We start from the raw sequence: 22,903 nt of genomic DNA, 5'->3' as shown, positions 1-22,903 counted from the left end.
CATGGTTGAGTCCTCAACCTTCCACTTGCAAGCTTTGGGAAAGTCTTTGGGAAAGCCGTGTCACCTGTCCACATATCACTAGCCTCATATGTAAAGTAGACCTTTCTTCCTCAGGAGATCTTGAGCTTCAAATGACGATCACCTCTCTGGGGCTTTTGTACTTTTATTAAAGCACTTGTTGCCTTTCACTTGAAAATGGTGCAAAGCTCTACAAATACAAGGGTCACAATAAAAACAGGAGAAATATAGCAGGCCCACATCCTCTCTAACACCCATTCGTTTGCCTATGTGCCAGTACCCTCTCCCAGCTACCTGAAGGGCTGCTGTGGAAAGATTCATCCTCTTTGGTTTTGAAAGATTTTTCTTATTCTGCATAATACATTAAAATAATGGCTAACTTGGCAGGGAGCATTCCGGAGCACCAAGCGAGAGGTAACTCAGACAAGGAGCCAAGGTCCAGGACAAGCCAGGTGGGGTTACCTTGGGATGTGTTACAACAAGGAACACCATAGCTCCCAAGATGGGAGAATAAACAAGGCTGCCACGAGAGCCCAGGAAAGAGGGATCAGAGCCACCCTTTCCCAAACACGCCCAGAGCAGGGCAGCTCCGTACATGTTGGAAAGGTAATGTTTTTCTTTGACTCACCCAGGTTCTGTGTGAGACCTTTTGCCCAGTGTGAGAAGCCACAGAGCCTTGATAAGCAGGGGCAGGGCTTCCGGAGGCAGGAGTCCCAGGGCTCTATAAAGCCTGACCAGACACAACTGGACACCCCAAGGACTGTGAACTGCTGGCTGGCTGCTTGCTCCTCTGAAAAATGCAGCGGCTGTTGACTCCAGTGAGGCGGGTCTTGCAAGTGAGGAGAGTGGTACAGGAAGCTTCCCTCGTGCCAGCTAGCCTTCTCCCGGCAGCCCACCAAAGGTGAGTCACCTTGGTCCGGGGGACTGCACTGGCCACTCTTTGAGAAGCATCACAGAACCCGTAAAAGACAGGCAGAGGACCTGCCATAGGAAAAGCTCCCTAGAATTCCAGTCAAAACCTGGCAAGCCTTTTGCACAACCTTAGATAAGCAAGTTAACCTCTCAGGGTCTCGGTATCTCATCTCTAAACAGACAGCCCAGGTCTGTTTACAGATTTCTGGGATCTCAAACCTCTGACACTTGCTGTTTGTAAACAATGACATGTTTCCTCCCCACCCCACCCCACCCCTGCTGCACGAAGCAGTGGAAACATCACCAGGGCCCATGGCATTCTCCTCTCCATCACTGTTTCCACCTTTACCCCCAGCCCCTGCTAAGACCTTCAGGATTCTGCGCCAACTGCAGTGTGAGTAAAACCAGCTGCTTCAAGCCACAGCAGCAAGTTTCAAAATGGACTGAGGATAAGAAGCGTATTTCTCCGTCCTTTGACTTCTTAAAATGGGGAAGTGAGACGTAAAGATAAGTGTGTGTGTGTGTGTGTGCAATGTGCTTGTGCACAGAAGCACACACATACTCCTTTTTTGGGTAAACACTCCCCAAGTCTGGCCCAAGTGCTTGCAGTCTCCCATCATTGATGGTGACATGGCTACCGCTAGCACCCCAGGACCTGCAAACCATCCCCTGGACTTTGGGACAGGACAGCCCTTTCTTACCTCCCATTTCTACACCACATTCCGTGAATATTTAGGAAAAAATACCTTTGGTCTAGTGCCTTCCCCTGGCTGGTGCCCAGGGAACCTGAGCGTGTGGATGTGTGGGGTAGGAGGTGATGCTCTTCAGCCTTCGTATTTCCTTCATGACTCCCCACCATCGTCCACACTCCCCCCCTGCCCTCCACATACAGGTCAAATGTCCCAGCTCAGAGTTTAACCTGTTTCTGTATTTGCAAGGAAGGGATGGACATGGGTTTGCTTGTTTCAATAAGCAACTCTTGTCTGTCCTCCAAGAGACAAACCTCACTCCTCACCATCCCGCCCCCCTACTCCTTCCAATGTTCGTGGTTCAAACGTTTGGAATCATTGTTCACGTTTTCCTTTGGTGGACTCACAGCTAATCCCATTTTCCACAGCCTGAACGAATATGAAGAATCCTCTTTGGGGGAAGTGTATAGCTCAGTGGTTGAGCACATGCTTAGCATGGATGAAGTCCTGGGTTCAATCCCCAGTATCTCTATTTAAAGAAAAAAAAAGAATCCTTTTTATGGGTCTCCTTTTCTCTGTAGGTCTTTCCCCTTTAATCCAATCGGCATCAGCTCTAAACCCAACCTAAGGACTGCTCCCGTCTCAGCATGCGCTTCACCACTTTTAAAATTAAGGAAACGCCATGTCCTCTACTTCCTGGTCCCTACCTACTTTTCTCGTGTGTTGTCTCCCTGCTCCCCTTCACTCTCCGTTCCAGGTAGCCTTACCTGTCCAGTCACCCCCTGCTGTGGCCCTGCCCTGAAACCCCCTCCCCCAGCTCTTCATCAGCAGAAGCTCCATGTATCCATCAAGGCTGACCTTCATGGAGCCTCTTCCATGAAGCCATTCCTGATCCTCTCCCCCGCAGGGGAGCTCTGCTTCCTTTGAACTCCTGTGGGGTTTTGTCCATATCCCTGTCGTGGCCCTTTATCACATTCTGACTCTCAGCTGGGTTACATGGGTATGAAAGTGCTTATCTCATTCTTCCCACTGGTCGAGGACGTCCACAGGAACCTTGACCTCCTGCTTTCTTTGCCCACCCCTTCTTCTCTCCAGCCCTCCCTAGCACAGCGCCTGGCATGTAGTAGCTAATTTTGAAACACAAGGGAAGGATGTGAGATGGAGTAAAGAAATAAAAGCTTGATGCATATTCTTGAACAGAGCAGCACCAGAACAAAACCAATTTTAAATTAAATAAACTAATTATTCTTTAGAGAAAATGAAAGATTAGAAGAGATTGGAAACTCTCCTTGCAACCTAAGATTTCTAACTGGGAAGAGAAAGATGGAATTAGGTCAGAGAAGACAGAGGGAGAATGAGGCTGAGGGAAGCCAAACACAGGACCAAGAGCTGGCTAACGTTAGCTCCTAGGTACTGGAGAAGTCCCTTCACAAATATGTGAGAGGACAAAGTCCAATTCTTTGGGTGGCACCAAATAAATAGGGCAGATAACTAAATTCCAATCTTCTTCTGTCAGACAGAACCCTTTATCACTTCTGTCAGATGAACCTTTATCACTTCACCTCACTAGCTTATGAACATATGATCCATTTTTGCTTCACAGCAGTCCTTCAAAGTGGGAAATGATGGGAAACCTGGGGTTACCAGAAGCCCAGAATCCTGATGAAGACAGGCACACTGGGTCTGAGCTACAATTCCTGTGGCATAGAGTTAAATTTATAAGCTTGCAGAGCCATCCTGTCACTCTTCCACGGTCAGGAATTCTGCAGCCAGATACAAGTCAAAGGAACTGGGGGGCACCCTTGAGTGTGTGACACATTGGACTGGTGCCCAAGCACAGACATCCAAGGAGAGGACAGAATGTTTGTAATACAGGACAAACTAAGAAGTTACTCTGAGCACATCACTTCACCAGTGTGTGCCTGGCTTCCACCACATGTAAAATCAGACTATCACTAAAGGAAGCAGCTTTCAGGTCCTTTCATGTGCAACAGATGGAGGCTGGACTTGGTGAGTTCAGCTCTTCATAACTCTGGATCTTCACCAGAGGTATTAGAAGTCAGGGTTGAAGGCAGGTGGTGGGTCCAGGAAAGAAACAGTTCATCTTTTCCCTCTTTTCCTGACTCTGTCCCCCATTTTTCCTCTGCTCCCATTTAGAATGCCCTCTCTGCCATCTGTATTCTTACGGCCTTTGTTTGTTCCACATATATTTAGCTATAAAAATGCCAACGCCTCCATTAGACTCTGCTCCCTTTGTGAGTACAAAGGATGCCCTATTAATTACTGTGTATCTGGAACCCAGGGCTGTGTTGGGTGTGCTCAGTAAGTATGGGGAGGCCCAATCAGAAAAAGTAGAGAGGATGGAATGAAACAGAAAACTTCCTTAAAAAGAAAAACAGTAGGTAGGAAAAAAAAATGGAGAAATGGGGATCACGAGACAGGCACTTTAAAGTGAATAAAACTTTCTAAATGATGTCCTATATAATATAGCTCAAAGGAATGGAGAGGAAAAATGAAGTTAAACTAAAGTAAGATTTTTACGCTGTTCAAAAAATAGCAGAAATATTAATTTTTAAGTGAGATTATGATAAGCAAAGAACATATACTGTAATCTCTAGGGTCATTCCTAGAAGAAAAAGGACAGAACAAGATAGACCATGAAAAGAGTAATAGAAAAGCTAGGGCAGCTTCATTAACATTGGGGAAAGTAGAATTTATGGCAAGAAAATCACAAAGATAAAGAGGGACATTTAATAAGGATAAAAGAGTCAATTCAATAGAAAAATATAACAACTCTAAATGTGTATTCATCTGATCACATAGCTTCAAAATGTATTTTAAAAAAAATGAATGAAATGATTGCTATATTGTCTCCTAAGGAAACTAGCTAGACACCACTCATGGGATTTCTTTTTCTTTTTTTTTTTTTTTCATTGAGTTATAGTCATTTTACAATGTTGTGCCAAATTCCAGTGTAGAGCACAATTTTTCAGTTATACATGAACATACATAAATTCATTGTCACATTTTTTTTTTGCTGTGAGCTACCACAAGATCTTGTATATATTTCCCTGTGCTATACAGTGTAATCTTGTTTATCTATTCTGCATATGTCTGTCAGTATCTACAAATTTTGAAATCCCAGTCTGTCCCTTCCTACCCCCCGCCCCTTGGCAACCATAAGTTTGTATTCTATGTCTATGAATCTGTTTCTGTTTAGTATTTATGTTCTTCTTCTTCTTTTTTTTTTAATTCCATATATGAGTGATCTCATATGGTATTTTTCTTTCTCTTTCTGGCTTACTTCACTTAGAATGACATTGTCCAGGAACATCCATGTTGCTGCAAATGGCATTAGGTTGTCGGTTTTTATGGCTGAATAGTATTCCATTGTATAAATATGCCACATCTTCTTTATCCAGTCATCTGTTGATGGACATTTAGGCAGTTTCCATGTCTTGGCTATCGTAAATAGTGCTGCTATGAACATTGTGGTGCAGGTGTCATGCTGAAGTAGGGTTCCTTCTGGATATATGCCCAGGAGCAGGATTCCTGGATCATATGGTAAGTCTATTCCTAGTCTTTTGAGGAATCTCCATACTGTTTTCCACAGTGGCTGCACCAAAGTGCATTCCCACCAGCAGTGTGGGAGGGTTCCCTTTTCTCCACAGCCTCTCCAGCATTTGTCATTTGTGGACTTTTGAATGATGGCCATTCTAGCTGGTGTGAGGTGATCCATTTGTGGAATTTTTATTGTTATCTCTACTACAGGTTTTCTACAGTTCCTGCTGTCCCCTTGGCCAAAACAGATACTTGGCCAAAGGATGTGGGCATCCTTGCCCTGGAGGTCTATTTCCCAGCCCAATACGTGGACCAAACAGACCTGGAGAAGTTTAACAAGGTGGAGGCAGGGAAGTACACAGTGGGCTTGGGCCAAACCCACATGGGCTTCTGCTCAGTCCAGGAGGACATCAACTCCCTGTGCCTGACGGTGGTGCAGCGGCTGATGGAACGCACACAGCTCCCGTGGGACTCTGTGGGCTGGCTGGAAGTGGGCACTGAGACCAACATCGACAAGTCCAAGGCTGTCAAAACAGTGCTCATGGAGCTCTTCCAGGATTCAGGCAACACTGACATTGAGGGCATAGGTAACACCAATGCCTGCTACGGTGGCACTGCCTCCCTCTTCAACGCAGCCAACTGGATGGAGTCCAGCTCCTGGGATGGTACGTGCTGCCAGACACTTTAGGTAAAGAAAGGAGCTGGGTTTACTTCTCTGTTCCCAGCGTGGTTTCATCCAGGAAGGGAAAGACAACATATCCACACAGCTGCTACTATCATCCCAAAGCTACAATGATAATAACCACCCAGACTTGTTTAGCTTTTATACAGTTAATTAGGTAGCCTGTTCACATAGCCATTCATTTAGAACAGCCTAGAAAGTGGGTGTTATGCCAGATTTACAGTTGAGACAGTGGAGATCTAGTATCTTACACATAGTGTGTGGCAGGAGTGAGACACCAAACCAAATCCAGTGTATTTCCGATTTCATTGTTCCTGTTTCTCCTAAGTCTTTGAGAGAGAGAGACTGGAGATGTTAAAAGATTTAAACAAGTTTAGATGTTAAGGAGAAAGCACCCTGGTTAAAATAGACCCAAAGAATCACAGGATGGACTATTACACAGAGTATTTCTACTCTCTCTCCTTGCCTGGTTTCTAGAAAATTGCTTCTGCTTAACATATTAACATTACCCTGTATCTTACTTCTATCTTCCCTCCATGCTGTATCGGTGGAAGAACCTCTGTTGTGATGGATGGCAAGAAAAGGTTCAAGCGGAGCAGTACAAGTTGAGAGTTAGAAACCTATCTCTGTCAGTAATTGATGACAAGTCCCTTAACCTCTGTGAGCCTCGGGGTTCTCATGGGGCTGCCTGGCAGGGCTGGTAAAAGGATTAAACAACGTGTCAACGGAGTTGTGAAAAAGCAGTACCTGGGCAGACAAGGCACACTATTTACTAAGTTGGAAACGAGAATTGAAAACTTCAGAAACCATAATAAATATTAATTACAAAATTAATCATGAAGTCTTGATGTTGGCAGGGACCTTAGAGATTATTTAATCCAATATTCATTTTTTTAAAAAGCCCAAGAAGAAGAGTTTAATGATTTGCTTCTGTTCACACAGCAAGGCAGTGCAATTCCATACTTTCATTCAGTGTGTTTTTTCAACTGCCCTGCATAGGTTTACCATCAATGGTTCCAGCCTCTACATCATCAAATCTGTTCTTACAGTGCTTCTCCTGCTTGGCACTCATTATTCCCTCTCCAGAAACCCCTGCTACCATCACCGCCAATATATCCAACCAAGCATTTAGTTGGAGAGTATAAATGAAGGGCAAGGGACAATTACAGCATTTAATCAAAAAATCAGAGCCCATATTTGGGTCCATTATAAGCTTCAAGCATGTCATTTCATTTGCATTTCTTATTATTTTTTTTTAATGGAGGTGCTGAGAATTGAACCAAGTCTCTCATGCACGCTCAGCATGAGCTCTACCAACTAAGCCATACCTTCACCCCCAAACATGTCATTTCCAACGAGTAGATTCTGCTGAAAGAATTGCAGGAAAGAACTGTAGATGCATCCTTCTTTAATGTGATGTCTTGATGGGGAAAAAAAAATTTAAACAAACTATTGGGATGTGACTTGTTTGTATTAAAACAAAAAGCATATTTAAGCTTGAGCCTAATGGCAACTGCCAAAACCAGACAAGGCCAGTGTAGATGTGATCTCTGTTTCTGACCGGGCCAACCATCCACCTGGGGACCCTCAAGTGGGAGGAGGTGGTTCTGGAACTCACCAGGAAGTTCTGAAGCACTCCAGAGAGACAGCAGGTGTGAGGGAAGGAAAGAGCAATACCGGCTCAGATTGCCTGAGAGACCTCGTTTTTTCTTGTCTTTTCTTTTTAAATGAAGTTAATTGAAACCTACAGTGTGTGTGTATATAAATATATACATACATACATACACACACACACACACACGCACACAAAGCGTAAAGAAAAATTTCCCTTTGATACCCCATTAACACTTCCCAGAATTTAACACTAACAGTTCTATATATTATTCCAGAAATTTTCTATGTACCTCCAAGCACATCTCATTCAGCTTTTAACATTGTATACTTTATTCCTCATCTCTATGATGCCTTAGAGGTCATTCTCTCTATATATATATAGAGAGAAATATATAGAGGTATGTATGAGGTCTACTTTATTCTTTTAAAAGCCATGTTAAATTCTATTGATGGATACGCCAAACTTTAATTAGTCCCATATAGATGAATATTTAGATTGGTGGATTTTTTTGAAGTTATAAATAGTGTTTTAATGAACGTTGTACAGTAGCTTTGCATGCCTGTGATAATACGTTATAAGAACAGATTCACAGAATTGGAATTGCTAGTTTGATTTAAAAGTTTGGTGAAATGTGCCAAATTACTCTTCAAAATGTTGTACTAAAGGACATTCCTACAATATCTCTTATCAAGCTTTCTAATCGTTGTCAATTTCATAAGCAAAATAATAGTATCATTGATTTTCCTTTTTTATTATAAGAAGCTGACATTTTTATGATGTTTATTGGCCATTTTTCTATTACATATCTTACCTTTCTTATGAGACTTTTATAAATGAAGGAAAATAGGATTTTGTTGGCTTTAAGAACTGTAAATACTTCCCCAGTTTGTCTTTTGAGTTTGTTTCTGATAGAAGGTTTTAATTTCTAGGTAGTCAAAATTCTGAACTTTATATACATATATAATTTGTTTATATACATTTATATTTATTTTATATTTTTATACATTATTTATAAATATAAAATTGGGGAGAAAAAAACAACACTGCTTTATTGGGGTTGAAGCTAAAGTTGTTATATACTCTTAAGAGAAAGTTCTTAGGTTTCAGTGAATTTGGGTTGGAATCCTGACTCTGAGTCCTTATCCTACCATCTATTACCTGTGTGGCTCTGGGCAAGTGACTTAAGTTTTGGGCCTTAATTTCTCTGTCTATAAGGAGAGGGTAACTGTATCTGATACATAGACTTATTGTGAGGACTAAACTGTATAGAGATATAACTCTCAGCGCAGTGCTGGGGTAAATCCTGGCAGCTTCCTCGCAGAATAGGTAGAATACTGGATACTCCTGCCATGTCTCTCCCACAAAGCCAAGCTTAGGGGCAGGCAGTACTGGCAGATGAAAGAGGAATAAATAATATTCAGGACAACAATCATTTACTGACTAACAGTCTGGCTATTATTGAAGTAGTTACTATAGATCATCTACATTTAATCTGGTTACTCAGCGTAAACTCTTCTCACAATGGAAGTAGTACCAAATAGTTCAAAGCACATGGTTCAGGATCCAGTCAGAACTGGGTCTGAATATAAAAGTCCACATTCACTACGAGGGTGCCCTTAGACAAGTTACTTGATCTCTCTGGAATGCAGCTTCTTCCTCTGGAAATGTGGGTATTACCTGCCTCACTGGGTTGCTTTAAGGATTGTTTGAGGGTAATTAGTATCTATCTAGTATTTCAAATATTAAGTTTCCCTCCCTATCCCTTGGCCTTCTGTGATTGGGAAGGAATTTCCACTTACAGCACCACAGAGTACTGTGAAGTGATCTGTACAAACCTAAATTATCTCCAGAAATGCCAATTTAGAAATTTTTCATTGAATTCAGAAACTGAATTCTGAATAAATGAGCATTTTACAATTAGAGTAACAGGACTCCGAGTTTTGACGTTGCACTTCAAATGTGTCATGATGAGTTTCACTAGAACGTACGTTCCACAGGGCAGAAAGTTTTATTTTGGCCCATGGATCTTACCGCCAATACCTAAAGTTATGCCTGGCACTCGGGAGGCTTTCAGTCTGCTTGAGACTCGGTAGTGATGATAAATATTTCTTGTCTCTTGTTACAGGTCGCTACGCAGTGGTGGTCTGTGGAGACATCGCAGTGTACCCTATTGGTAACATTCGCCCCACTGGTGGGGCCGGAGCGGTGGCAATGCTGGTTGGGCCTAAGGCCCCTCTGGCCCTGGAGAGAGGTTTGTAGTAAATTACATGGTTCCAGGAGACTGTGCAGAGGATCACCAAATGACCCCAAGGTGGCATACACACCCACTACATGGGGCTGAAGTATGGATTTGAGAATGATAGTGCTTGCCTTCAAGAGACTGGATGGGGGAGCAGAGGGCAGGAAGGAAGGGGAGAGAGGGTTCAGCAAGGTTTCCTCTCTGTGCCATCACACACTGGGATAATGATGTGTGGATGGATGGCACTGATGCTGTTAACAAGGACCCTTTGGGGGCAACTGAAGATGAAGGAAGATAATTGGGTATAAAGCGAAAGTTTTCCTTTGAGACTCTTGGTGTCTATTCCAAATTTTTTAAGCCCATGTAGGTGTGGAAATGGAAATATAAATCTCACTTATATATAAGTAACAATCTAATCAGCTTCCTTTGAACACATGAGAGATGTTCAGTGGGCTCAGGCTTGTGCATGAGACCGGTAAAGACCAGGAGACTATTTACACACAGTTCTCCCATCCTCTCTGCTCGATGTGGGCTGCATCGTATGTCTCTGTGTGCCTTTCCAGGGCTTAGAGGAACCCACATGGAGAATGTATATGACTTCTACAAACCAGATATGACTTCAGAGTACCCACTGGTGGATGGGAAGCTCTCCATCCAATGCTACTTACAGGCCCTGGACCGATGCTACACGTTATACCGTCAAAAGATCCAGAACCAGTGGAAGCAAGGTATGAGGCTCAGAGGGCACAAGGCAGGGACTCTATCTACATGAGGCCAAGAGTTTGTCCTAAACACTTAAGATAAAGATTCTTTTATCCTCCCCAAATATTCTCAAGAGAATTGTTTCATATTCCATTCTAACACCCTTCTCTGGGTCTGTGCTAAAGTCCCTTTGGAAGTCATCCAAAGTCAAGTACGAAATTGCCTCTAACTTGAGCTAAATGAAAGAAAATAAATAATCCAAGGCCAAAGCTGAAGCCAGTGGGTGTCAGCCACCTGGGGAGGTGCTGTGTGAGCCAGAGTGACCGTGTTCTGTGGAGGCTAGGATTACTTCCTGCTGAAGTCAGGAGTGATCTGCCTCTCGGTTTAGTTTGCCACCTTTTAAAATCTGGCTGATGTTGAAAATTCTTACCTATATTTTCAATACACTTAAGTGTTACTGGTGATTTTTTTTCTCTGCATGGTAGTGTTGACTTGATTTTCACCTTTAGTTTCTGACGTTTTCTGCTTAAAAAAAATTATGTAGTGATTTCATAATCAGAAGAGAAACAAAGCAGGGGAAGGGTAAGTTCCAGTGGCATACGTGAGGTCTTGAGTTCAATCCCCAACACTTCCTCTAAAAATTAAATGAATAACTAAGCCTAATTACCTCCCCTCCAAAAATTAAATAAAATTTAAAAAGAAAAAATGAAAAGAGACAAGTCATTTTTAAAATACAGAGAAACCTACCTACTTCTTTAAAAACTGAAAAAGGTTTCCTACCTGTTCAGCCATATCCAGATGGGCAACTGAAAAAGGTGAGTTTCAATGTGGGAAAAAGGATGTGCTGAAACATCAGAGCAGGGGTGCTTTAGGAGTGGCTTCAGGGGCCACTTCTTGCCTCTTTCCACTGTACTGGGTGGGATGCTGGCTGTCCCCATGGGTAAGGAGTCGACTTGGACCTCTCTGCCTCTGCCCATCCACTGTAAAAGTACTATTGGCTAATTACTCTCGCCTCCTCTAAATTCTTATGACATCCTAACTTTACTCCCTATTCTCACGTGGCATTTGTTCGGTGCTGCTTTGAATCTCAGCACCAAACTGTAAACTTTGCAGGGGCAGAGGGTACACTGCCTTCTTCTTCAGAGTGAGAGAGAGAGAGTCTGGAGTGTAGAGTCAGAGACATCAGAACCTAAATCCAAAGCCAGTCATTTTCAAGCTGGGTGACCTTGGACACCTGACTTGGCTTCATATTTTGAAGACTGTTTTCTCCCCTGGAAAACAGAGAAAATAATACGCGGTTGATTTGAGGAATTATCCGTCCTAGAGGTTGGCAACAATAGATAGGAAGAAAGTATTTATTTCTTTCCCTTCATTCTCTACAAGGAGAGGGTTTAGTAAGTTGCTTGTAAAATGAAAGAACAAACCTCTGTGTGTTTCTGGAGGCTCAGCCAGATCTCGGGGATGGGGTCTAAGTGGCTCACGCCTCATCCTTGCTTTCACACCCCCTCTTCCAGATGGCATCAATCAGCCTTTCACTCTCGACGATCTGCAGTTTATAATCTTTCACACACCCTTCTGCAAGATGGTCCAGAAGTCCCTGGGTCACCTGATGTTCAATGACTTCCTGTCAGCCAGTGGCAACAGGCAGACCAGCCTCTACAAGGGGCTGGAGGCCTTCAGGTGAGTCCTCTTCACGAGGAGCCTGCAGGCTCTTGAGGGGTGAGGAAGGAGGAGGCTCCCTCATGCCTTAAGTCTGGACCACCAGCCACTCCTGTGGGGAAAACAGCAACCCTCCAACACAGTAGAAGTGACACCATGTCCCTGCGTGGGTTAGTGGGTTGTAGTCTATGTAGGGCCCTCACCCTGCATCTCAGGGTTCACACAGACCCTGCCAGTACCTCTAGACCAAGTGACTATAAGAAGCTTCAGAAAACGAGATAAAGGGGAAAGGGAGTGTAGCTAAGTCACTCAGTCTACAAACATTTTACGAACATCAGCTATATGTCAGGCATCATCCTAAACTCTGGGAACACAAAATGGACATGAGTCTCTGATCCCTGCCCGGAGGATCTCACAGTCTAGACAGACAGAAACACCTAGAAACAAACAATCACAGTGCAGGATGGCAACCTGGGGAGTGTCCAGTCTCATCCTCACTTGCCATTGGCTTAATCAATGTCTTGCTCCTTGCTTCGAACTCCTCCATCTATGAAATGGAGATAGCCCAGCTCACCCCTGCTACGTGTCAATAACGCAGGAAGAATGCTGTTTATTGATACATTACTCCAAGATATTTAGAAAAGAAGAAGCCACAATACAAACAGTTCTCACTGAGAAAGGACTCTTTACCCTTCTTCTTGGGATCTGTTCATTTCACATTTTGGAGTATTCTACCAACATCTGCCCCTGTTCCTAACTGCTACTGCTAACTGCCACTGACTAAAATGTCCAAATGAGCACAGACCCTGCTTCTAAGACTTGCCTCGTGGGAAAAAATAAAATAAAATTCTAACATATACCAAAGATAATAGCTTACTATCTTTTATACCTGAAAGTCTCATCAACAATAAGATAAACACACTAAGTGGAAAACTGAACAAAGGCTATGGATGAGAAATGTTCTCAAGGAAGAAACACACACAATCATATTTTTAAACGTTCATGTCCGTTAGTAACAACTATAAACAAGTTACTGTTTTCTTTACATAGCCTTTTTTTAAGAGATAGAAACTTTATTCATTCAGGGAAGGGAGTAGTCTTGATTACATTTTTAAAATTGAAGTACAGTTCGTTACAATGTGTCAGTTTCTGGTGCACAGCACAATGTCCCAGTCATTTACGTAGCTTTTTAAAATTCTGAATACCCAGAACTGACAAAGCTATCAGAAGATGGGCAATAGCAGATGTGTAAATTGATACAGTGGTTTTGGGGGCGTAATAGGAAAACATGAAACCTTAAAGATGTGCACACCTTTTGGCTCAGTAATTCCACGTGTTTAAAAGAGCATGTAGCTTTTAGCTGCTAGAGGTCAGGAGGTGGGGAGGAGATTGGTTAAGGTAGGGTACATCCTACCACGGGCCATTTTGCAGGCTTTAAAAATAATGTTAAAGAAGATGATTTAATGTCATAGAGAAAAGTAGTGAAGGAAGCATGCTAAACAAAATTTATAGGATGATTTTATTTTCCAATAAACCATATAAAAGTAGGGATGGATTCCATAAGGAAGATATGACTTAAGTGCTCTCTCTGAATGGTAAGACTGTCAGTGATATTTTTTCTCAGTGTTTTCTGTATTTCCAAATATAATAAAATAAAATATAATATAATATAATATAATATTTCTTATAGTTCCAAATATTCTAAAAACATGGGTCCCAAAGTCTTCTCTCCAGGAGCTGTTACACTTTCCCCCTTGCTCCCTCCCCCGCTCATGTGGCTTCTCACCTTGCCTGTTTGTCTGGCTGCCTCACAGGGGGCTGAAGCTGGAAGACAGCTACACCAATAAGGACATAGAGAAAGCGTTTCTGAAGGCCTCTCTGGACATGTTCCACAAGAAAACCAAGGCCTCCCTGTACCTCTCCACCCACAACGGGAATATGTACACCTCGTCCCTCTACGGATGCCTGGCCTCGCTTCTGTCCCGGTGAGTACTGCCTCCAGCCCCACCTCCTCTTACCCCTGGCTCTGGTCCGAGGGGTCAACTAAATTTTGTTTCTCTTCTGGTTCAGAATTTTTTCAAAAAGGAAAGAAAGAAGGAAGGAAGGAAAAATGAAAGAAACTTCTTTCAAAGGTGGATGTATGGGCAGATTTATTTTCAATATTAAACAGTGGACTCCAAAGTGAAGTGCATGTATGATGCTGGGGGAGGTGCAAGATCTATTTGGATGCTGTGAAAAAAAAAATAGCAGAACTTTTATGCATATTTTATCTCATCCATTTAAAATCTCTGTACTCAGTAAAGCGTGGTGGGTAAGCGAGTCTAGCTTTAGAGCCTACAACCTGCGTTCGAATCTCTTTGCCACTTACTAGCTTTGACCTTGGAAAAATACTTAACCTTTATGTTTCTTATTTTTCCCAACTATAAAATGTGTACAATAACAATTCCTACCTTCTTAGGTTTTGATGAATGTTAAATGTCTAAAGCAATTAAAAGAGTAATGCTCACCAGGTGCCCAAATGTTAGTTTATTTTTATAGATACTCCATTTTGTAGATTTGATAAGAAAATACTTGTACTATGGTTCATGCTTATAACATATGAAAAAAATATGACTGGACTTGTGCAAATAATTGCTAATGAGATGTTAAACATATTTTTAAACTGCTGAAATATTACCAGTCAATATGGGAGCCCTGAGGTGAGTCCAGGGGTCTGACCTCGACTTGGAGGTGCCTTCAGAGTTTGCTGAGTTCATCTTGTCTTCATGGGTGGGGAGAAGTTCCTTTCACATCCCCAAAATTCTGCTGTGCTCACTGTGACTTCTGATTCTTGGATTTCAGCTGCTCTCCTCTTGGCCAGCTGTCCTCCTTCTGGGTCTACCCCTGGGGTCTTCCAAAGAGTCCCTCTTTGTGTAGAGTGCCCAGAACCCATTTCTTGCTGCAAGAGGTTGACTAGATAGGGTTGATAGGTTGGTGGTTTATTTGCAGTGAAGACTATAATGCTGATGTGTATTGGGGGGTTTGATGTCCTTCCCTGCAGTCACTCTGCCCAGGACTTGGCTGGCTCCAGGATTGGCGCCTTCTCTTATGGCTCTGGCTTGGCAGCAAGTTTCTTTTCATTTCGAGTGTCCCGAGATGCTTCTCCTGGTGAGTCCTGTCCTTCTATCAGTCACTTCTGGGTGGTTTCACCTGGTAAAAGAAATGATTATCTGTCTCACCACTACTGAGGCTTCCGTTCTGACAGAATTATGTTGTTCTTAGGAGCAAAGGAAAGCCCTGAAGGAATTTAAGCAACAGAGTAACTTTGTCTAATTTGTGTATTTGAAGAAGCATCTCCCTTGCTACTACTTAGAGACTAGATTGATGAGGAACAAAGGTGAACATGGGAAAACCAGTCAGATTATTCCAGCAAGTAGTCTAGGCAAGAGGTGGTGGTGATTTGGTTACAGCTGGTTAAAGAGAAGTTGATGGATTTGAGATATCCAGTAAACATTTGCTGATTATTTTACGATGGATGAGATCAAGGGCATACATCTAGGCACTAAATGGGCTACCCCTTGACTAAATGAGTGTGTCTGCCTGTATGTTTTGCTAACAATGTGTTTGCTAATCTTTATCACTTCTTGACATTCTAAGGCACGCACAGAGCACTGTCCCCTGGGACAGGGGCTCCCACAGAGCCTGGCTGTCCATTGGACTCACAATTGGTAGCGGTGATAATGACAATGAAGCAAGTTTAAGAGTCTTACTTTTGCTTCCCAGGCTCCCCTCTGGAGAAGCTGGTGTCTAGTACATCAGATCTGCCAAAACGTCTTGCCTCCCGGAAGCGTGTGTCTCCTGAGGAATTCACAGAAATAATGGAACAAAGAGAACAATTCTACCAGAAGGGTAAGAAAAAAGGAATAAAGAGAGGAGAAGAAGGCAGTTTTTCTCAGATTCTATGCCACTAGCTGGGAAGCAGCAAGGGATTCATCAGAGGTCTAGAATACAGTGGGTGAGAGTGACGACTTCTATGAGATATAATTGGAAGAAAGCTTGTTAGATGCAAATGGGGAAGAACTGGGTGGGGAAGCAGAAGGCAGAGTTGGAAAGAGGTAGGAGGCACCATGTGGCTTCCCAATAAAGAGTGTAGATAACGACCCAGTAGAGGATGCTGGACAGTTAGGGCCCATGGAAGCCAGATGGATGGTCTTTGAAAAATGCTATCTATGCAGCAGCTGAAAAAGCCCAGACTTCGGAGCTAGACTGACCTATGACACTCACCAGCTCTTTATCTTTGAGAAAAGTATTTAACTTTTCTCACTTGTCTAATTTCTAAAATCTTACCAACTTTGTAGGCTTGCCAAACAGATTAATGAGCGAATTAATTAATGATAAATAAGTTATCAACAAATATCACTGTCTCCTTCCAACTGCCCCCTTTCCTTAACCAAACATAAAGCAAAATATTGCCTCAAAAAGCAACAAAGGAAAAGTAAACCAAAGCTAACACTGGGACTGGAGAGACCAGGTGGTGATTTTAAAAGCGTGGTAATCATATTTTTTTCAAGCAAAACTCAGGACACATGGTTTGCACTGTGGTCTGAAAAGGAGGCGGAACATATGGGATTAGGAATGTTCCAGAAAACTCAGATATAGTAATCATTGATCTTACCTGGAACAGGGGACATGTTAGAGCAAGAAAAAAGACAATTAAAATAAAAATAGAGTTTCTGAGATGAATGTTAACGAACAAAGCTCTGAAATACTGCGATGAAACAGTTGGAAAACTTAGGGCTAGGCTGGAAGTGTCTGTTGGAAGACAGGGTTCTCTGAGGTACCCCTCAGGCTAGGGTACCACTGGCAGAAGGATGTCATGAAGAGTTCAACGGCAGAAGGACATGTTTCTTTGGGAAAATGCCAAACTCCTATAATAAAATTTCTAGTAGACAAGCCCTAGGTACCAGCTCCAAGAGAGCTGCTTCTGGTTCTTCTGCTGGCCCAGTGCTCTCCTGAGTGTAGACGAGGTGAGCCCGCAGCCCGCTGCAGCACAGCTGGGAGGCTTTTGCCATGACGTTCTAGGCCTCCCAGCCCCACATTGCCCTTTGTGAGTTCTGCCTCTTCTCCTCGTTCCACAGTGAATTTCTCACCACCTGGTGACAAAAGCAGCCTTTTCCCAGGCACCTGGTACCTGGAGCGAGTGGATGAGATGTATCGCAGAAAGTATGCCCGGCGACCGGTCTAAAGGTGGTGAGTGAAATTTTGGAGAGCTGGTGGCTTAACGTTTTCCTCTGGGCAACGGATGTGGTTCTGAGAGTGCAAGCAGACCAGAAATGGTTCGTAGTTTCCAAAAGGATCAGAGGTGGGGAGTTTGTACCATGAGGACAGTAAAACTCTTGAGGATCTTTGCCCTAAAAAGGCAAAAGCTAGGGGATTGAGGGGGCGGGGGGGTGGCATTTCCTTAAATCTTGAATGTGAAAAAAAAAAGAGTCAACTTTTTACCTAATCTGCTTATAATAGGAAGCTCCCCTAGAACCTTTATAGAAAGAAAATTAGCTTCTATAACAAGAAACAGTCTGTGAACCTGAAACCATGGAACTCATTACTCCAAGGGGGTAAGTCAGTGACAAAGACAGATGAATAGCTTCAGAGAAAGTACACACCAGTGTGCTGGAGACAGGTTCTTAAGGAAGCAGGGTGTTGGGGATTCTGTTAGAGCCAGGAGGCTCGGCTGGAGGGAGTCAGGCTAATGGGCTGTGTAGCTATCCTCACTCCATGCGATTCCTTCTGGGGGGAAGCAGTGAGATTTGGGGAGTAAGTGTGGAGCGGCTCAAGGAGGAAAAGAGTTCTATGGAAGAGGACTGGGGCCAGAGAAGAAATGGGAGAGTTCTTTATGTTGATTTTTATAGGAGAATCAAGGGTTCGGAATTAGAATCTTGTAATCCGTGGACCCAGATAGCTGCCTTCAGTTTAACTTCCAAATTGGTACCTTAAGCAGAATGGAAGAGTGAGAAGCAATTTGTTTTACAACTGATAAATCTTCATAACTCAGTCCCAAATACCTCCTCTATATTTTTCTAATTTTTAATTTTTTTACTCCTAAAGGAAAAGGAGGGAGGCTAAAAAGGTTTGGCATGAGCAGGGGAAGGGGAGGAAGGCGTCTGCGGGTAAAGGAGACACGCAGAGACAGCGAGAAGACTACAGGATGAGGGGGTCCTCAGTTCACTCCTAACCACTGCCAGTTCCGGGCCGTGTGGCCTCCTGTGCCAGGGCGGAAACGTGCCTCTGGGATGTTAAGAAGGGGCTGGGCCGGGGGGCAAAGGGGCTGACAGGCCAGGCTGCAGGTGCAGCTGAGAACGGCAGGGCAGTGTGCAGGTTCACCAGGCTCTGGCGCTACCAGGGAGTCGTCTGCTTGCTCGTCGGCTTGTTTGTTTGTAATATATTTCTTAAGGGCAAGTCAGTGGCAAAGAGGGGCTATTAAATGTGTCAAGTGAATTCAGTCATCAGAGGCAGAGAGAGAGAGAAGAAGGAGGAGGAGGAGGAGAGGAAGAGACAGAGAAAGAGAATTGGGATTTTCAAGGGAGAGTTTCCCAATCAGTCTCCCTCCCTCTCCTGGTCCACAAGCTTAGGCAGCCTTGTACCTACGAAAAGAAAAGCTGGGCTCATCCTCATCTCACGGGAGCACTGCACCTGCACCCGTGAGAGGTTAGTGACTGAAGGCTTTAACGCCAGCGCAGCGCTCCGCGGGGCCCAGCCTGCCCACCTGTCATGGGCAGAGCGGGTCGTGGGGACCCTCCCCTGGCCTGGGGCTCAGGGCGCTCAGGCTTCCAGCCTTGCTGCTGGGCGGGCAGTGGGACATCCCAGCCCTCAGGACGCAGTTAGGAGAGCCTGCCTCAGCAAAGAGCAGGTATGGGGGAGTTTGGGGTGCCCAGGGTGAGACTCACGATCGAATGTCCTTCTTTCATGTCTTTAAATTCTACAGATACGTGAAGAGGCTCCTGGGAAAAGTATGTGACAGGACTTTTGCCCTCAATCAGTCATATAACGCCCCCCACTCTTCGCTGGTAAATAGATTGGATTGGACACAGCAGCCCCCGTAAGCACTGGCCTTGTAGGGCAAGGGGCCATCCTTTGGGGGGTCCTTCGTGCCTGTCCCTGCTGCTGCAGTCCCGTCATGGGCTTGTGCTGCCAGAGGAGACCTTTGTGAAAGAAGGAGATGGATGCATGGAGGGACGGCGCGGCCTTGAATCACAGACCAGAAATGTGGCAGACCCCTTGTCCCTTTCAAGGTCCAGCTAACTGGCCTCTGCTTTGTTGTCACTCTGTTATTACTGTTACTGTCATATTTCTGTGCTGTTATATCTTCATCTGTTTCTTAGGGTTTTCTGAGAATTTTGAAATTTTATGTTTGGTACTAAGCCAATATAACACCATTAAAAAGATAGAGAAGGAGGGACTGACAACTGCATTTCTTGGAAAACAGAACACAGACGATGCACCAGCGGAGAAGCCTGCCAGGCCTCCTGGCTCTGGGGCCCCACCTGCATGTACCCCCACCACAGCCAACTTTCTGAGCACCTCACACCCTCCCCCTCTCCCCTCCAATTCCGTTCTCTGAAAGGCACAGGGAAACTAAGAGAGATACAGCTTCCACCCCCAGCTTCCTTCCCTGATGGAAAGACACTTTACAGATGAGGGCCAGCAGACAGGGGACAGAAATGTCTTCAGATCTGCGGACCATGCTTTGTCAGTGTTGTCTGCACAAATAAACACAGGACAGAACTTATTAGGTTAAAGTTATGGCTCCTCCAGCCAAAAAAAAAAAAAAAAAATTCAATACTCAGCCTGCAATGTTCCCATTAGAGGAGTGTTTTTCCCCCTTGAGTTAGGGCACACCTTCATCTGGGATCCTCTTGTAAAAGAGCAGCAGTTCAGGGAGGTGGGGACTGAACTGAGGAGGGCAGTGGGAAACATCAAGTTATTCCCTTTTAGAAACTTCCGTAAGCCACTGCGGGAAAGGGGCCCTTTGGAGGAAGGAGGATGGTTTCTACTGGTGGGGAGAAGGGCTGGCATGGCGGGGCGGTACAGGGATATGGGACACTGGGCATGTGAGGATGAGATGCTGTCCTCTCCTTCGCTGCCTGCCCCAGGGTGTTTACGTCACAACAGGGGCCAGAAAATCCAGGATAAATCCCAATGTGAGCACTAATCCACCATCAGCTGACTCCCTTCCCAGGCCCCTGGCCACGTGCTGGCTGAACTCCTGCCGTGTTACACCCGCCGTAGCAGCTGCTACCTCCCACCCTGGCTGCCCCCTGTGGTCTGCTTCTCCTCGGGAAGCGGTCTGGGGGCCCTCGGGCCAGTTGCACCCTTGGCAGGACAACATGTGCCTTTCCTAAGATCTCTGGAGTAGTGTCTAGTTGTGGAAGAGAAGCCAATATTTACCTGAGTTCCTGAGGTAGGAGACTCGGGCCGGGGGGTGGGGGCTGGGGACAGGTGCTTGCCATCCATCCATATAGTTCACTGTGAGGTCTTTGTGTTGAAACCTGCCTCCAGTGGCCTTAGCAACCAGGAATTTCCACATCACCCAATGCTGGAGCCGGGCCTGCCTCTGCTCAGAAGTCATTTGGACACAATGTAGGGGTGACAGTAAAAATATTTAACAATGAAGATATCAGGGTGCTGGCCAGTTGAATGGATGCTGCCCATACCCTGCACACCAGCTGAATATCAGCCCTGGTTCAGGCGCAGGGCACCCAGGATGGCACTGGTCATTGTCACCACTGCACAGACAGAGGTTCCCAGCCCCTTCTACACTAACTTCGACACTAAGCCCTAGGCCTTCCTCTGGTGGCTCTGAGATCCACTTCATTAAATGACTCCTGCTGGCTCTGAACAAAGCCCGCTCTCCTGTGTAAATATGGTCAGCATATGAGGGAGTGGTTTTCCAATTGCCTGGTCACCATTTTCACCCTAAGGTCAGCTACGGTCATGCAGATAAAGAACTTCCCCATGTGGGCAAAAAATAATCACCTAGGACAACCTCGAGCAGGAAAGGTGGGTGGGGAGATTACTAGATAAAGGCACTGAGCCCTGCTATATTCATCGCGAGCAAGAATATTCAACATGTTATATTAAAACAGATGGGAAGACTGGTCCAACGCGCTGACCAGGAGGCAACTTCTGGTCTCCAGGGGACACACTAAAGACACACGTTTCTAATCTCAGAGTTGCAGGAGTCAGCGTCCTGAGGCCGGTTCCCTCCTGCCTTACTCTGCCTTCCTCACTCAGCTTTCAGCAAACTCTTCCGCTTCCCAGCCAAGATACACAAGAAAGAAATTGCACTCTGAAGTCAGGCAGTGCCAAGATGCCATAAATCACAGGAGTAAACTGCAAGAGCTGGAGCTCAAAATGAATCTTGCCTTTTTAAATTTAGGAGAGTTTATGCGGTGAGCCACAGACAGGGTGACGCAGTGAAAGCGTCCCATGCCTTCGCATGCCACCCATGTGTAGGAAGCTATTCGAGGATGCTCAAGTCATTTGAGTTTCTAGAATTGTTCTGATCACCACAGAGCACAGAATATGGTTGGTCAAGGGGCTTCTGGGGAAAAGGGGTAGCAGGCTGAAGATTGAGCTCAATTTTTAACTAAGTTTTGGCTTCATCAATCTCAGCCTGTTTTGCTAGCTGTCAGCAGGCTCCAGTGAACCCCGTCACCAGATGCCACGTGATGCAAGATCTCTCTCCAGTAGGAGGGAGTGGGTTGTCTGATGTTAGGACACCCCACGTCCAGATTTGACAGAACATCACAAGGGCAAAAGGAGGGTCATTTGGTGTACAGAATTCTGTGTTAGAGACTGAGTGAGACCTGCACATCTGTGCTCAAAGAAAGGCATAGGGATGAAGAAACCAGTGTTTGCGTAGTGGCCCGGGGCACTTCCCACAAGCCACCTTTTAATCCCTTTAATCCTGAAAGGCATCATGATTCCACTTATTGAAGAGGGAACAAAGGCTTAGGGGAATTAAACAGTGCTCAAGGTCGGAGCAGCTCAAAGCCACCTCGCTATTCATGTCCAGGCCCTTCCCTTTCCAGGTCTGCTAGCTTGAGGCTTTAACACACGTTCCAAGCTCATTGCAGATGCCGGCACAGCGAGCAGTCCTGGTGGAGTTTCTATCGACCTTTGGCTCAATTACAGCACTGAGGCCAAAAGGATGGGTTTGCCCCTGCCAGTGCCAATCAGCTGCCCTGTGCAAGGCCTTCCTAGCCTGGGTAAGTCTCAAAAACAGACATTATTGGGCATTAGGGAGGAATGGCTCATCCCCTACGGATGGAGGGAAAAACCCTCAAAAGGTGAATCATTAGGGTGCAGACTACCAATCTATCACATTTCATGAAAATCATCTTCAAAAAATCACCCAGTAATGCATTGTCCATCCCGTCCTAAGCTGGCTGTGAACTCGCCAAGTAGCCCCAGTCCTCCTGCCTCTGTGAATACTTCTTCCCCTTGTATAATCTTCCCAAACCTCTCCTCGGAGCCACCACCCTCAGTTCTCTGGCCTCAACAGAATTCGTATACACTAGCTGTGGCACTCTCCTCGCTGCTGCTGCTGCTGTGTGCTCGATCCCCTCAACAGACGGAGACTGCTAGGGCCACCCTCGGAGCTTTCGTCCTCCCCCTGGGCAGACACCTACCCCAGTGCCTGGCACTGGTAAGGTTTGTTGAGTTATATTTATCAATGTGCATCTATATTCCCTCTTGGAAGGGATATCTGAAATAGCACAAGACTCCAAGACACCTTGAGCTTTGTTCCTAAAAAATGCCTCTGAATAAGCTGAGAGACAGCAGAG

General features: G+C 44.8%; 1 protein-coding gene across 1 annotated transcript; it reads left to right on the top strand.

The window, feature by feature from the left end:
- The first annotated feature begins 740 nt into the window (after positions 1 to 740).
- On the top strand, positions 741 to 19,509 carry HMGCS2 (3-hydroxy-3-methylglutaryl-CoA synthase 2). The gene is made up of 10 exons (XM_010967954.3): positions 741 to 919; positions 5,391 to 5,845; positions 9,603 to 9,728; positions 10,280 to 10,444; positions 11,933 to 12,098; positions 13,892 to 14,062; positions 15,118 to 15,224; positions 15,840 to 15,965; positions 17,195 to 17,306; positions 19,039 to 19,509. The coding sequence occupies exons 1-9, from the start codon at positions 816 to 818 to the stop codon at positions 17,299 to 17,301; spliced, it is 1,527 nt and encodes a 508-aa protein (XP_010966256.1). The 5' UTR covers positions 741 to 815; the 3' UTR covers positions 17,302 to 17,306; positions 19,039 to 19,509.
- Positions 19,510 to 22,903: the final 3,394 nt, after the last annotated feature.

The sequence above is a fragment of the Camelus bactrianus genome, chromosome 9, assembly GCF_048773025.1.
Source record: "Camelus bactrianus isolate YW-2024 breed Bactrian camel chromosome 9, ASM4877302v1, whole genome shotgun sequence".
NCBI classification, from domain to species: Eukaryota; Metazoa; Chordata; class Mammalia; order Artiodactyla; family Camelidae; genus Camelus; species Camelus bactrianus.
Note: the sequence above shows the minus strand (reverse complement) of the source record. Positions and strands in the feature narration are given on the sequence as shown.